We start from the raw sequence: 15,345 nt of genomic DNA, 5'->3' as shown, positions 1-15,345 counted from the left end.
CAGCCTTTCACGATTTTAGATATCAATTTATATGTTCTAGAACTCCTAAATATGTCGTGAGAAATAATATTTCAAATTTATAATGCTCAAAACTCCTGAGCTCATTTCAATATAGATGATGGCCCTCTATATTAATTTAAGAACATGATATTGAGGTATAATTCATAGTTTCCATCAATAAAAAGACATAGGGTCCTGCTCTATGGCGAGTGGGCAAGGGTTTGGGGGCCATTTCAACAGAGGTAGTAGGGAGCTAACGCTAGAGGATTTTTAAAGTTTGGGACCCATATTTTATTGATTGTTTGAGTTTAGACTTATAAATAGTTATTGAATATATATAATCTCCTTCTATTATAATCGAGAGTTATAGTGGAAGATATAGCCTCAATTTAAAGGTAAATCAGGATAAATTTTATGTCTTGATTTCTCTCTTGCATATACTCTCTATTTCATTGCGCTTAATCCTAACACATGAAAATGAAAGTTTTCCGGACTTGGTACCGTTCATGCTGCAGTTACTTATCCTAAGAATTGATGTTCATCAAAATTGATTCTCCTCCTTCCTACGATCTTCTGCCCGTTCTCCTGCCGCAAGCCCAATCAATTCACCAACTCTAGCAAATCATGAATTCTTGCTACATCATCTCCCTCTCCCTCTCTTCCTCCTTCTTCTTCCTCGTCTTCGTCCAGAATTTCGGTACTGCAGCTGCCGTCACTTATCTCAATCTTTCTTGCCCACACAGTAGTCTCTTCACTCCCAACTCCACCTACGATTCCAACCTCAACACCCTCCTCTCTACCCTCTCCTCTGCCGCCACCAACAGCACCAACGGCTTTGCCAACGCCACCACCGGCCAGAACCCTCCCGACCGAGCCTATGGGCTCTTTCTCTGCCGCGGCGACGTCAGCACCTCCACGTGCAACGACTGCGTGGCCACTGCAAAACGTGGTATCCGCCGAAGATGCCCGAACCAGCGATTCGCCGTGATCTGGTATGACGAGTGCATGTTGCGGTACGACAACAGGTCCATCTTCTCGGCCATGGATCTGAGGCCTACTCTCATGATGCAAAACGTTGCGAACATCACCGATCCGACCGGGTTCGCGCAAGTCCTGGCAAAGACCGTGGATAAAATCGCCACAAGGGCTTCCAACGGCGGGTCGGGTAAGAAATTCGCAGTCGAGGAGGTGAATTTGACGAACTTGCGGAAGCTGTTCACCCTCGCGCAGTGCACGCCGGACTTGACGGCGTTGGACTGCAACAGGTGCCTTCGGGCGATGATCTCGAACCTCCCCAAGGGGAGGCAAGGTGGGAGGAGCTACACTTTGAGCTGCAACGTCAGGTTCGAGGTGTACCCATTTTATGACGTGGCGGCCCCGGCGCCATCCCCGTCCCATCTTCCGCCTTCTCCCGCTGCCGCTCCCGATCCCGAGATCAGACCTAAAGGTAAGTGTTTGATTTTATTATTTGTCTTCCTCCATACAAGAAATATCTGGTCTATTTAATTTTTTGGTAATATGGTTATTCTACTTAATGGCTTAAATTCTCAGATTCAACTTTTTTTTTTAAACAAAAATAATATGTGAAGTGCTGTCAATGGTTGATACGTATCTGTGATATATCAAGTTTTGGGATGTATTCTAGGGGCTTTCCTGAGTTTCAGTCTCCTTCACTGTCCTCTTAATTTGATCGGTGATGTAAATTTTGAATAAATTCTGCTTTTGACATATTTACCTATTGTATATTTGTGGCTCGCACATTTTCTGGTCTTAGTGTAGTCTGGTCCTTTTTTTTTTTTTTTTTTTTTTAATTTGAGTTATGCATAGAGATGTCAAAATGAATCAATGGCCTGTTTTTTAACTGATTTTTGATGAAGTGGGTCACTGTGGGTTTGAGCTATAAATCATTGTGATGTATTCAAGGTCTGGGGAAGTATCAAGGTTGAAGACGAATTGATTTGTTAGCTTGGTTGTTGCCAGTGTTCTCTTCAATCATATGCAGTGTTTTAAGGAATAGCTATTAATTTTGGTTGGGTTCGATGATGGTGTTATTGTACTTTCAATGTCAGGACTATTGATATGCTTGTTACCGAGATTTGTTCTCCATGAATTGCTTTTGGTTTCCTTATTCTACCCGAGGTTGTGTCATTAGGGATGGCCTACACTATAAATTCATATTCTTACTTTGAGTAGGTTTCATATGGTGAATCCAATTCTTTTCATGTATAACAAGTGGGTCTTCTTTTTAAAGAGTATCCAAGATGAAGGCTTCTTTGTGAATTACACTCTATAGCATTCCAAGAGGAGTTATTAGTGTTGAAGCAAATATATGTAATTTCCCTTCTAACTTGTATGCCCTAGAATCCTACTATATATTGGGGCAATTTTTCCATTATTGTAAATTGATACTTGATACTGATACTGATATTGGGGTGATTACATTTTATAATACCCTAGTTTTCCCCTTTCTAATTTTGAAATGATGTTCCACGTAAAAAGTTTTCTCTAATATCTTCTCTTTTATATTTCGCATTCCTAAAAACGCTTTGATGTAAAAATCTTTTAGTTTATTTTGTCAATTATCTCATACTCATGATGGCACGTGTGCAGGAAAAAGCAATAAATCTATTGTGTTAACAATCACCGTTACTATATCTCTTGGAGGTGTCATGGTACTTCTTTCTCTCATTTGTTGCGTTCTTCAAAGAAAAGGAAAGAAGATGTTTGAAGTCATCAAAGGAAAAACTGGTAAATTGATTATTTGCCTGTATTTTCTCATAAACTATCTATATTATATAAATTGAGCATATTATAAAACTTCTTTATTTTTTTATAAGGAATATGATTATTAATCATACAAATCAAAAATACGTTTAATATAAATGTAGCATATGTAACGGAAAGATCAACGACAATATTTGATAATAGAAAGATCCAGTTCTTCGTAATCTTTCAACCTTCAAAACTATACTTAACTCCATAAGCATGTATAATGCCATCAAGAGAAGGAGCAATATGGAAATGTAACAGCTCATTTCTGGCCTTCTAGATGAAATAGATGCAGTGATTCCACAAAAGTTTCATCAATGACCTATGAAAATCTCTCCCTTTCATAGCCTGGTGTGTCAGGACAATTCAAACTCCCAACCACCAATATCTCTAGGAGGAAAACAAAGCTGAAGAGCACTCTTCCAGCCTTTTGCACCCAAAGAACATATGGGATCTAATCTTAATGCTTTCAAGACAAAAGAAGAAGAAGAAGAAGAGTTTGGCCTTAAGGAGAATATTATTTGTCAATTCCTTAATATATAGGCAGCTTATCTTGTATAGCCAACTAAAGTACGAATCCACCTAAGGTCAAAGCCAGATATTGTGCCTTAATCCCTGGCAATCTCCCAAGCTGAAGTAGAGGAAAGAATGTCATTCAAAGTAGCAAAAAGAAGACTAGAGTTATGCCAGAGTGATATAGCTTTACCATTACGAACCACATAATAAGGCATTAAAATACTCCTAATCTTTAATGATTCCCTCCAAGCACTGCAATTAACAAACCCAAAACTGCCCTCAGCATAAAGAAGAAATCACGATACAAGATTCATCTCATTACTTTGTTTCCTATCGTATTGATGATTTTTTTTTTTTTGCTTCACGACCAATCAAGAGAGTAAAGATTGCTTTAGGGTAGGGGAACACAACCATGCCAATCTAATTTGGTGCCTTCATTGGGATAATGTTTCCAAGCACTAGTAGCCTAATAAACACCACTAAGAGCCACTGTTGATGTAGTGTGATAATTAAATTGAGTTGCTGAGTAATATAGGTGCAAAGGAACTTACCACTGTGGAGTCGTTGCAATTTGACTTGGCTACAATACAAGCTGCGACAAATTATTTCTCTCAAGAAAATAAGTTGGGGGAAGGTGGATTTGGTGAAGTTTTCCAGGTATTTATGACATATCTATTAGAAATAATCAAGAATGTTTTACATGTGAATTGAATGTAATGATGTCAAAGAAAAAGAAACACTTAAAGCTTTTTTATGTTGGTTTTTAAGTTGTTATGAGGAATTAACAATACATGCAAAACACTTCAGGGTAGACTTTGTAATGGACAACAAGTTGCGGTGAAGAGGCTATCTCAAAGGTCAAAACAAGGTGATGGAGAGTTTAAGAATGAAATTCTATTAGTTGCAAAGCTCCAACACGTAAACCTTGTACGATTGCTTGGATTTTGCTTGGAGGGAGCGGAAAAGCTACTAGTCTACGAGTTTGTGCCAAATAAAAGCCTTGATTACTTCTTATTTGGTATGTTGCAGTTTAACCTTCTTTTTTGCACCATGTACAACTTGAAATTAAGAGGTTTTGTTCTTTCAACTAACTATACTTTTTCTTGTAAGCTACATTAGATGCATGAGAATAAATATATTTTTGTATCATGTGACCAACTTCACCCTAAGTTTTTGAAGAGATTCTTCATGCGAGCACATTAATGAATTTGGGGTACAACAATGCAGATCCCGAAAAAAGAAGACAATTGGATTGGCCATTACGTTATAAAATAGTATTCGGGATTGCTCGAGGAATGCTTTATCTACATGAAGATTCTCGTCTCCGAATTATCCATCGTGACCTAAAATGTGGCAATATCTTGTTAGACAGTGAAATGAACCCAAAAATTGCAGATTTTGGCATGGCAAGGATTTTCGAGGTCGATCAAACTCAGGCTAGCACAAATAAAATCGTGGGGACTTTGTAAGTTATTTTTGAATAGATGACTTTATAATTGGATGCCAGACTTGCTCATTTTATCTATTTATGGATGCTCACTAATCTGCATCTAGATATGCTATATACATATGGCTAATGTTCGAATTTGCAGTGGTTACATGTCTCCAGAATATGCAATGCATGGAGAGTTCTCGGTGAAATCGGATGTTTATAGTTTCGGCATACTACTTCTAGAGATCATTTGTGGCAAGAAGAATAACTTATACCAGGATGAATATCTTGCTGGTTATGTAAGTTTCACCATGCTACCAAGACAATTTTTCACATTGTATATTAGTAATTTTCCCCAAATGAAATTGAAATTCCTGTAAAACTTAGTCTTTTGGCCTATATAAACACTTGTCAATTATCCTATTCCTTGGTCATATATGGTTTTTTTTTTTTTTGGAAGATTTTAGATGTCTTGCATGATGAGTCATTGAATTAATGCTGCAATTTTGTGAAGATTTTCTGAAATTATTCTTGTAGGCATGGAATCAATGGAGAGACGGCACACCTTTGAAAGTGTTGGACCCAGCTATTGTGGATTCAAATTCAAGAGATCAAGTGCTTCGATGCCTACATATTTGCTTGCTATGCATTCAAGAAGATCCAGCTGTTAGACCCACCATGACAACCATAGTTCTCTTGCTCAGCAGCAATTCCATTACACCACCATCGCCCCAACATCCAGCCTTTTTTGTCCAAATGAAAGGGCCTGAATCAGACCAATCCACCAAGAGGATTATGCCTTTGTCGATCAATGACATGTCGCTTACTCAATTATACCCCCGGTGAATGGCGGCATAAGCGACATCTTTCTTCATGGATGGGCTTGTGGTAAATTAAATATCATTTCTTTACACCACTAATGTACACATTAAAATCTATTCACCAAATTCCATCGCCACAAACTCCTAGCGATCCAGTCATGAAAATTAGTCCAAAATACTATTATCGAGTATGGAAATTTCTAGATGTCACATAGCCACCGGCAAGATAGGTGAAGACCTTACCAAATGAAGAGTTTGGTCCCCTTGCCACGAGATGTTATCTTGACCATGGTCAATATCTAAGCACAAGATTGGCCAACGAAATGGACCATTGGCTTGTGATTTTGATGACATTGATCAATGGATAAGACTATTGATATTTGTTTTGATATTATTGTGAAATGGATATTTCTGCTATAAATATAGCTATGTTGAAGCGTATATAACTCATTTTCTTCTTATAAGTATGTTATATCATGAAATTCAATATAACAAGTTATGTTTTGTGTCTTAAACATGCATAGCAAATGTTCAATCTGCTTAGAAGAGATACACACTACTCACTGAACTATGATTACTCACGCCTTTCCTTCCTAAAATTTTTGGTTTCCTTGGTTAGCGGCCAGTAGAGTAAAAGCGCTAAATGAAGACTTATGGGAGTTGATTTTTGTATGGTTTGAGACTACATCTTTTGGGTGGAATGATGGCTGTGTCATTCCCCATATTTTTCGTCCTTCGGGTTGAAGGACAATAATTGCAAATATATCTTCAATCCGAGGCTTCCAAGTACAATTGTTTGAGACATTTAACTAAAATATGGTACCACTAGTTTCCTCCATCAATGCTTGCCCCGATACTACTTTTTTGGGGAGAGACGACAACAATTCAATAGAGACTAAGCCTATTCAAAATCAATATCTTCCTCAAAACTCAACTTATTTATATCAAATCAACCTTAGATACGGCACACTCTCTACCTCTTTCTTTCTTTTTCTGCAAGAAAATGCCGCTACTCTCCCTTCTCCACTGTTGAGAACATTTGGCCCTCTTTTTATTTCCTTTATTTCGAATTTTCCTCTTTCTTTAAAAAATGGAAAAGAGCATTAGAAGTCCTAAAACTTGTGACGAAAGTGTGATTGAGTTCTAAAATTTTTAAAAAGTGCAATCAAGTCCTAAAATTTTTCATGAGAGTGCAATTAAGCTTTAAAACTTGTAAAAATGCCATCATGTCTTAAAACTTGTCAAATTAGTCCATCTAAGTCATTGTATTGATTGCACTTTTTGAAAATTTTGACTCGATTGTATTTTTGTTATAAATTTTAGGATGTTGAGTGCACTAATTTCTTTTTTTCAAAGATGTGATGGGACTATGAGGCATACTTAGCCCATCACAGTGCAAACGTTAAATGAGATCCAACCTGTCCTTGACTTCAATTTGCTCTTTACAAGTCTTCTCTTGTGAACAAAACAAGGAAAAACTCCAATTCAGTTGACTTGACTGACTTATGGTACAAGCAACATTTCTTGTATAATCAAATGTCTTGTAGAGTCAACTACTAGGAGGTCGCAATAGGGGCCCAATAGGGGATCATCACCTTGCACTTGCTCAATGGGATCCAATGTGTCCTTGATGTCAATTTGCTCTACAAGTCTTCTCTTGCTATCAAAACAAGGAAAAACTCACAAGTTAGTTGGGTTGACTGACTTATGGTACGAGCAACCTAAGTGGCTTGTATAATCAAAGTTTTGTAGAATTACCACCAGGGGTTGCAATAGGGGCCCAATAGGGGAAAAAGAAGGATCCGCAAAAAGAAAGTCTTGTAAATTTCCTTTGTTCCTCCAATAATAACTACATCATGTATATTTAGCTGAATTGCGTGTAGACTTGTGGTTTATAAAAATAGCCAAAGTTCTAACTAGACACACCCCCATATAAATATCTTTTGAATATCTCTTCTTAGCCATCCAATCATCAATACCTCCTCTTATAATTCACTATGTATAGACACACCCCCATACAAATATCTTATGAATATCTCTTCTTAGCCATCCAATATCAATACGTAAATTTTTCCTTCTTCTTAAGTTTTACCAAACAATAACTACAACTCATGCTGGCCCAAACAATAACTGCAACTCATGCTAGTCCCCAGTATATAACTAGAAAATTTCTTACAACCTTTTTCTAGAAAACCTTTATTTGACCAAGCACCTTCTACATCATATAAACACCATTTTACCAAACAATAACTACAACTCATGCTGGCCCCAGTATAAAACTAGAAAATTTCTTACAACCTTTTTCTAGAAAACCTTTATTTGACCAAGCCCTTCTACATCATATAAACACCATTCACATTGGAAGATCAACTTTAGTTATTGTCGCTTGTATGGTTGGTCCATCTTTTGATCTAGTCTTCCCCTTACACACACTTGCAAACGGCGAGTGCAAACCATCATCCTCCTAGCAAATTAGGTTTTCAATTTAATTTTTTAGTGAACATTTGTCATTGTCTTATAAAACTTTAGGTAGATTTCATTTTATAGTTGGTGTTTTAGAGATGTCTTTTATCTAGCCATCTATGTGAGTCTCCAAATTTAGCGCATGATTGCCTTTCAATTTATGTGCAAAGATTAAATCCAATGATGTTAGGATTTTTCAATGCAAAAATCGCTGATCTCCTTAGAAATGACTAAATATTTATGAATTTATCAAAAAAATAATTGAGGTCATGAGATAAAAATAGGGCTTATCGATCTATTTATCTATTGTAGTGAAAAAAAAGGGGGCTTTAGACTTTTGACTAGACAAAATATTAAACCATCTACACATTGCACTTTGATTATGCCAATGTTACTTAGATATAGTGTCAAAGGAGAAACGTGTATATGATGGAGAAGGGCAAAAATACTAAATAACTAACAAAATTGGTAGTCAAATACCCAACAACTCAGCAAAATATTTCGAGTGGATTAAAGTCCAATTTGTTCTTGTTTGCAAATCAATTCTAAATATTTTAAGTAGTAAGTATATTAGAAGTCCTAAAGCTTGTTATGAAAATATAATTAAGTCCTAAAACTTGTCATACAAGTGTAATTGAGTCCCAAAATCATCAAAAAAATATAATCAAATCCTAAGACTTGTCAAATTTGTCCAATAAAATCCTTATGTTGATTTCATTTTTTTTGAAAGTTTTAGAGCTTGATTGTACTTTTTTGAAAGTTGTAGGAGACATTTGCACTTTCGCGACAAGTTTTATAACTTGATTGTACTTTTTGAAAATTTTAAGACTTTTCAAAATTTTAAGACTTAGTTGTACTTTCATAATTAATTTTATGACTCAATTGCACTTTCATAATAAGTTTTAGGACTTCCAATGTACTTGTCTTATAATTTAATGTAGCAGTTTCTGATGACATGGAACTCAATGTAGAGAATTCATTTTCTTCGAGCATCCTTATTACGTTGATGAAAACTTATGTAAATTTGACTATGTTATTTGTAAGTAGCATAAATGTCTTCCATGTCTCTCTCTCTTTCTCACTCTCTCTCCCTCCCTCCCTCCCTTGCTAATCTCCAATTTCGTCTACATCATTATCCTTGACTTATCTTTCCAAGTCTCCACTTGAGATTGAGGATGAAACAGTCCAAACTCACTCAACATCATTCAACTTTTGTGAACCCACGGCAACGTTACTAGAATTGCGTCTAATTCAATCTATGACGCGAGTCACGCTCATTTGAACAAAATTATTTAGTGAACTTAGCACGCGTGTGTAAATATATATATATATATATATATAAGTATGTATGTATGTATGTATGTATGTATGTATGTATGTATGTATACAAAATTCGAACGTCAGATCGAATAGCTCTCTTGTGAGTTCACTCTTGCAGAATGAACTATATGTATATTATGTTTATGTGATAATTTCATCGCTAGACTTGTAGAATGACAATTGAGGTAGGAATAAATGGACTTGCCCACCCAGGAGGTGATAGTGTTTATGGATAATATCTGTAAGAGGTGCTTTTGAAGAAATGATACTATTTAGTGTTGGAATGTAAGGTATTGTTTTTTGTCAGAAGGAAACTACAATGTTAAACGTACCTAAATTTTGATGGAAAAATCAAAACTATAAGCACCACCAAAATCCCCTCTCTCTCTCTCTCTCTCCATCGACATCATTGGTACACATGTTTTGACTTTTCCTCTTCCTGTCTCCACGTAGAGCCAAATAAGAACGCTTCAACGCAATTGACTTTGGTCAACGACCTCGTGCGAGGCAAATGCTGTCTTCCATCCTCACCATCCTCACCTAACTAACCCCACCTCCTGTCGCTGTAACGTCTTGACTTGGTCAACGACCGCAGACCGGGTAGTATTGAATTGTCGAAAACCCCATTTGACAGAGCAAAAAATTATATAATACAACAGCCTTTCACGATTTTAGATATCAATTTATATGTTACAGAACTCCTAAATATGTCGCAAGGAATAGTATTTCAAACTTATAATGCTCAAAACTATGTGCTCAAATTTTGATTTGTAATGGTGCCCCTTGTTTTAATTTAAGAGCATGGTATGGTGTGGTTGATACTTCCCATCGATAAGAAAGTACAGGTGTCCTGCTTTATCTTGTGCAAACAGAGATCCAGGGGGCCACCTCGGTAGGGGTAGTAGGGTGCCGACGCCGAAGGATTTTCAGAATTTGTGGCTCATATTTTATTGATTGCTTGGGTTTAAATCTATAAATAAGTACTAAGTATATATAATATTTCTCTTATAATTGAGAGTTGTAACAGAGATGTGCGGATATTAATTATAGTGAAATCTTTTACTAGATATAACCCTACTTTGAAAATGAATTAGAATAAATCTTGTGTCTTGATTTTCTTTCTCGCTTTTACTCTTTATTTCGTTGCCTTTACTCTCTATTTTGTTGCCCTGAATTCTAACGCATGAAAATAACGGTTTTCTGGACCTGGTACTGTTCATGCTGCAATTACTTATCCTAAGATATTGTTGTTCATCAAAATTGATTCTCCACATGCTCTTCTTCTTCCTACAATCTTCTGCCCGTACTCGTGCGCAAGCCCAATCAATTCATCAGCCTGGCAAATCATGAGTTCTTGCTTCACCATCTTCCTCTCCCTCTCCTTCTCCTCTTTCTTCTTCTTCGTCTTCGTCCAGAATTTCAGTGCTGAAGCTGCCCCCACCTATATAAAGCATTTTTGCGCACGCATTAGTTTCTTCACTCCCAACTCCACCTACGAGTCCAACCTCAACACCGTCCTCTCTTCCCTCTCCTCCAACGCCACGACCAGCACCAACGGCTTTGCCACCGCCACCGCTGGCCAGGACCGTCCCGACCAAGCCCATGGGCTCTTTCTCTGCCGCGGCGATGTCAGCATCTCCACGTGCAGCGACTGTGTGGCCACTGGAAAGCGTGATGTCCTCCGAAGATGCGGCCTCCAGCGAGTCGCCACGATCTGGTACGACGAGTGCATGTTGAGGTACGACAACAGGTCTTTCTTCTCGTCCTTCGAAACGAAGCCTTCTTACACGACGCCCAACACTACGAACGTCACTGATCCGACCCGGTTCGTACAAGTCCTGGGACAGACCATGGATAAAATCAGCACAAGGGCTCGCGACGGCGGGTCGGGGAAGAAATTCGCGGTCGAGGAGGCGAATTTGACGAGCCTGCAGAAGCTGTACACCCTCGCGCAGTGCACGCCGGACTTGACGCCGTTGGACTGCTACCGGTGCCTTCGGGATATGATCTCGAACCTCCCCCTGGATAAGCAAGGTGGGAGGAGTTTCACTCTGGTCTGCGGCGTCAGGTTCGAGCTGTTCCCGTTTTATAATGTCTCGGCCATGGCGGCCCCGGTGCCTCCGCCATCCCAGCTTCTGCGTCCTCCAGCTCCCGAGACCAGACCAAAAAGTAAGTGTTTGATTTTATTATTTTTCTTCCTCTATACAATAAATATCTGATCTATTTAATTTTTTGATAAACTGGTTATCCTACTCAATAGTTTAAATTCTCAGATTCAACTTTTTTTAACAAAAATAAAATGTGAAGTGCTGTCAATGGTTCAACATATCAAGTTTTGGGATGGATTCTAGGGGCTTTCCTGAGTCTCGTTCTCTCTCTCTGTCCTCTCGATTTGATTGGTGATGTAAATTTTTCGTGTCCTTTTTTCCTTTTTTCTGAATTTTACGGAAGTTCATTTTACCTTTTTGAGCAGTTCTACATCCACTCACGAGATTAGACTTTAAATAACAATTGGTTAAATGTCGCTTTTAATCAATTAATGGTTAATCTCCTACAAACAAATGGTGCACTCAAATGGGAAGGATAATTACCGAATTAATACTAGATGTCAAATCAGATCTAAATATGTCAATTTTACCAATATAATATTTCCGATCAATTACTAACATGATGATCAGTCATGTTGAGCCATTTTATATGGCACACTAATGTGAATAATTTTACTCTAAACTATGTATTACACAAACTACCGTATTAGTGATTTCTGGCAATAATTGATTAGAAAAATTATATTGAAATTTTATGTAAAGATTTATGATTACATTATCTGATATCATGAAAAGGTTATGTTCAAAACAAGAACTTAGCAAATGCAACTATTTAGTCCCCTTGCTGTACTTAGGCCTTACCTTATTGAGATCAACTTTTAGTATCCAGCTAAATTCTTATTTTGAATATAAGGCCTTCTTACCTCAGTTTTTATGCAAAGGATTATGAAGGCGAGTGCATTGTTAGGATTGAATTTATCCCCACAAGGAAATAAGGAAAATAATGGAATTTTGAGAGATGGACAGTTATGGATTACAGCTTAATTTCTTCTAAATATTTGCTCTTTACGCGTACTCATTATGTTTGTCTTTTGACCCGTATTTTAAGGCACCTTTTTGCTTGGTAAATTGCCAATCTTCATGCGCTAGTCTTAGGTCTAATTCCAACCTAGTGAAATGAAGTGTTAGAATGTATAAATATTAAACATGTTTTCATCTAAAATGTTTTAAAATTAATTTGGCGATGGTCTCATATATGTAATGGTATGTGTGTGCAGGAAAAAGCAACAAATCTACCGTGATTACCATCACCACTACCATGTCTGTTGGAGGTTTTGTGATAATTCTCTTTCTCACTTGTTGGATGCTTCGGAGAAAGGGAAAGAGGATGCATGAAGTTTTCAAAGTAAAGGACGGTAAATCAACTATTTGCCTTTATTTTTTCTGCAAACTATCTATGTCATATAAATGAGAAAATTATTAAATTTCTTTATTTTTCTTAAGGAATCAGATATACTAATCATACAAATTAAGAGTATGTTTGATATATATGTAGCATATATAATAGAAAAGATCAAGGACAAAAATCTGATTCTTCATGCTCTTTCAACCTTCAAAACTATACTTGACTTAAAAAGCAATCATAATGCCACCAATAAGATGAATACTTTGGGCATGTAACAGCTCATTTCTGCCTTCTAGATGAAATACATGCAGCAATTCCACAAAAATTTCACCAAATACCAATGAAAATCTCTCCCTTTCATAGCCCGCTGCATTAGGAAAACAAAGTTGAAGGGCAGTCTACCAGACTTGCTTAGAGAAGCTGCATCCAAAGAACAAATGGGATCTTATCTCAGTGCTTTCATGGCACAAAAAACAGAGAGATTGGCCTTGATTAGAAGACTATATGTCAATTCCTTGAAATATAGGTAGCTTATCTTGTATTGCCAACCAAAATATGAATCTTAACCTCAACAAATTAGATGAAAATCAAATTAGCTGATACCATTCAACTCTTGTGCCTCTTTTCCTCGCAATCTCCCAAGCTGAAGAAGAGGTAAGAATGTCACAAGAAGCAGCAATGTAGGTACCTTGGTCTTGTAAAGAAGACTTTGGACAAATTACACAAACAGCTGCCTAGATTGATATTAAGTCTTCAGACCTCGAAGTGGGCCTTCTCCATTCGGAGCACAAATAATATAAGCTGCTTTTGCAATTCAAAGAAGAGCAAAATCATAAACTACTCTCCTTGGAAATACATCTAGTAGGATTAAGCTTTTGTCAAACAATAACTTAATTTGTCGCTTATGGAACTATATTTGTCTTGCTAACTCATTATATTTGTCTCTATTGCATATTTGTTGCGCTAGGGTCTCGTCCGGCATGCCCCTCATAATCTGGCAGATACAATGAAGATCAATAATGGTAGCCAACGCTCTCTCAAGAGAATCTATAATCGTTTCTATGTACTTGTGCTTCTCCATCTGCCTTCGAGTTTTCTTTGTTGTTTCACTAGACAAACCGAGTTAAGTTTGTAATATTGGAATGCCTCTAGCCTTTCAAAATGTTGAGGGTCTTCCCCTAATAATTATAGCTCGTCCCTAGCTTGATTTTTGATTACCATGCATGAATCTTACTACATTATAATCTTCCGATTGAAACTTATTCTTGTAGGGTGCATTTATTTCCCAAAAATTATTTTTCAGGAATATATTTTTCACATTTTTCACATTTTTTGGTGTTTGCTTCACTTAGAAAAACAAGTCAACAAAAAAAGGTTCTCCTACAAAAGTTTAAGTTTAGAAAAATGATTTCCCCTTTGAATGAGCTGGAAAAAATTATCCCAAATATTTTCCTAGTCTTTGGGTCCTTGGTTAATAAAACATTTGTTTAAAAAATATTTTTTAGAAATATATTTTAGAAATATATATATATATATATTTTTGAATTTTTTAAATAAAAATTATTAATTTTCTTTTCTTTTTCTTTTCTTTCTTTTCCTTTCTCCTTCATCATTCATCAATCTTGTGCCTCGGTGATAGCCAACAACCTAGCGACCGGCCATGACCTAAGTCTACAAGCTCGAGGCTCAATTGATCTAGGCAAGCTTGAGTTGGTCGAGGCTTGTTGACACCTAATTTTCAACTGCATATAAAAGAAAGTTAAATTTTATTTTTAATTAAAATAAAAAAATAAACAAAAAACAACAAAAAAGCAAAAAAAAAAAATGCTTAAGAGGGATTGGGTTGGGCCTGATATGGCCTTGGCCCGGCCCGCGCCCCAACTCTTCCTCTGTGGCACCCCTCGACGGCCCCCGATCTGTTAGGGTCGCCACAGTTCGATTACCATTCACTTACCTTAATAACATGTCAATCTGATACCATTTCAATTGCAACGGGTCCATACAACCTGGGGGTTTATATCTTTTAGATCGGTCCCTTACGCAATTCATATAACGGAAGCATATCCAACAACTCCCTTCCCTATATTTAGAAAACGATGCACACCAACTAAACATTTATAGGTAAAAGCCACACACTTTTATTTACTTAAACCAGATGGAAATCATTCATCGGCACATCAAAATGACATAGCCTTCTATACTCGGTTATACTTCAAAAGATGATCGACATCTCTTCCAACAGTCGTATACTGAAAGTCCATCGATCAGTGTCGGCGTCCAAAGGTTCCTTCCTTTGCTATCCTCCTCTTCGCGGTCATATCCAACCACCCGATCCATCTACTAGTGGCAGTGGCAGCAAATGTATCTTATCTAGTATGAAATGTTATTCCCCAAAAGGGATGAGTACAGCCACTCAATAGGTAAAGGACCCAATAAACCACTCAATGCATCACACAATACAATCATAACAATCATAGCATAACACATGTCATTCATGCACCCATACATAACTTAATTTGAAGCCATGCATATGTCATCACACCACATGTACATACATCCTCATATAACCTT

The 15,345-nt window shown here is 37.1% G+C and overlaps 2 protein-coding genes across 3 annotated transcripts; both read left to right on the top strand.

The window, feature by feature from the left end:
* The first annotated feature begins 390 nt into the window (after positions 1-390).
* LOC104445755 (cysteine-rich receptor-like protein kinase 10) lies at positions 391-5,979 on the top strand. Of its 2 annotated transcripts, none has more exons than XM_039312206.1 (7): positions 391-1,447; positions 2,611-2,748; positions 3,821-3,942; positions 4,093-4,153; positions 4,513-4,750; positions 4,878-5,016; positions 5,255-5,979. In XM_039312206.1, exons 1-7 carry the CDS (start codon positions 625-627, stop codon positions 5,561-5,563), a joined length of 1,830 nt encoding a protein of 609 aa, XP_039168140.1. In that variant the 5' UTR covers positions 391-624; the 3' UTR covers positions 5,564-5,979. The 2 variants fall into 2 exon arrangements, with proteins under 2 accessions (XP_039168140.1, XP_039168139.1); XM_039312205.1 differs by having other exon boundaries at positions 395-1,447; positions 4,093-4,303.
* Positions 5,980-10,370: 4,391 nt separating this feature from the next.
* On the top strand, positions 10,371-13,991 carry LOC104432107 (putative cysteine-rich receptor-like protein kinase 9). The gene is made up of 3 exons (XM_039312305.1): positions 10,371-11,490; positions 12,647-12,784; positions 13,742-13,991. Exons 1-3 carry the CDS (start codon positions 10,668-10,670, stop codon positions 13,765-13,767), a joined length of 987 nt encoding a protein of 328 aa, XP_039168239.1. The 5' UTR covers positions 10,371-10,667; the 3' UTR covers positions 13,768-13,991.
* Positions 13,992-15,345: the final 1,354 nt, after the last annotated feature.

Source organism: Eucalyptus grandis, chromosome 5 (genome assembly GCF_016545825.1).
Source record: "Eucalyptus grandis isolate ANBG69807.140 chromosome 5, ASM1654582v1, whole genome shotgun sequence".
Classification (NCBI taxonomy): domain Eukaryota; kingdom Viridiplantae; phylum Streptophyta; class Magnoliopsida; order Myrtales; family Myrtaceae; genus Eucalyptus; species Eucalyptus grandis.
This window is presented reverse-complemented; position numbering and strand designations above follow the sequence as displayed.

Coding starts and splice junctions, on each gene's coding strand:
- LOC104445755 (XM_039312205.1), top strand. CDS start 625: ATGAATTCTTGCTACATCATCTCCCTCTCCCTCTCTTCCTCCTTCTTC. Junction 1,448..2,610: donor TCCCGAGATCAGACCTAAAG/GTAAGTGTTTGA, acceptor GCACGTGTGCAG/GAAAAAGCAATAAATCTATT. Junction 2,749..3,820: donor AGTCATCAAAGGAAAAACTG/GTAAATTGATTA, acceptor TGAGTAATATAG/GTGCAAAGGAACTTACCACT.
- LOC104432107 (XM_039312305.1), top strand. CDS start 10,668: ATGAGTTCTTGCTTCACCATCTTCCTCTCCCTCTCCTTCTCCTCTTTC. Junction 11,491..12,646: donor TCCCGAGACCAGACCAAAAA/GTAAGTGTTTGA, acceptor ATGTGTGTGCAG/GAAAAAGCAACAAATCTACC. Junction 12,785..13,741: donor AGTTTTCAAAGTAAAGGACG/GTAAATCAACTA, acceptor TTGTTGCGCTAG/GGTCTCGTCCGGCATGCCCC.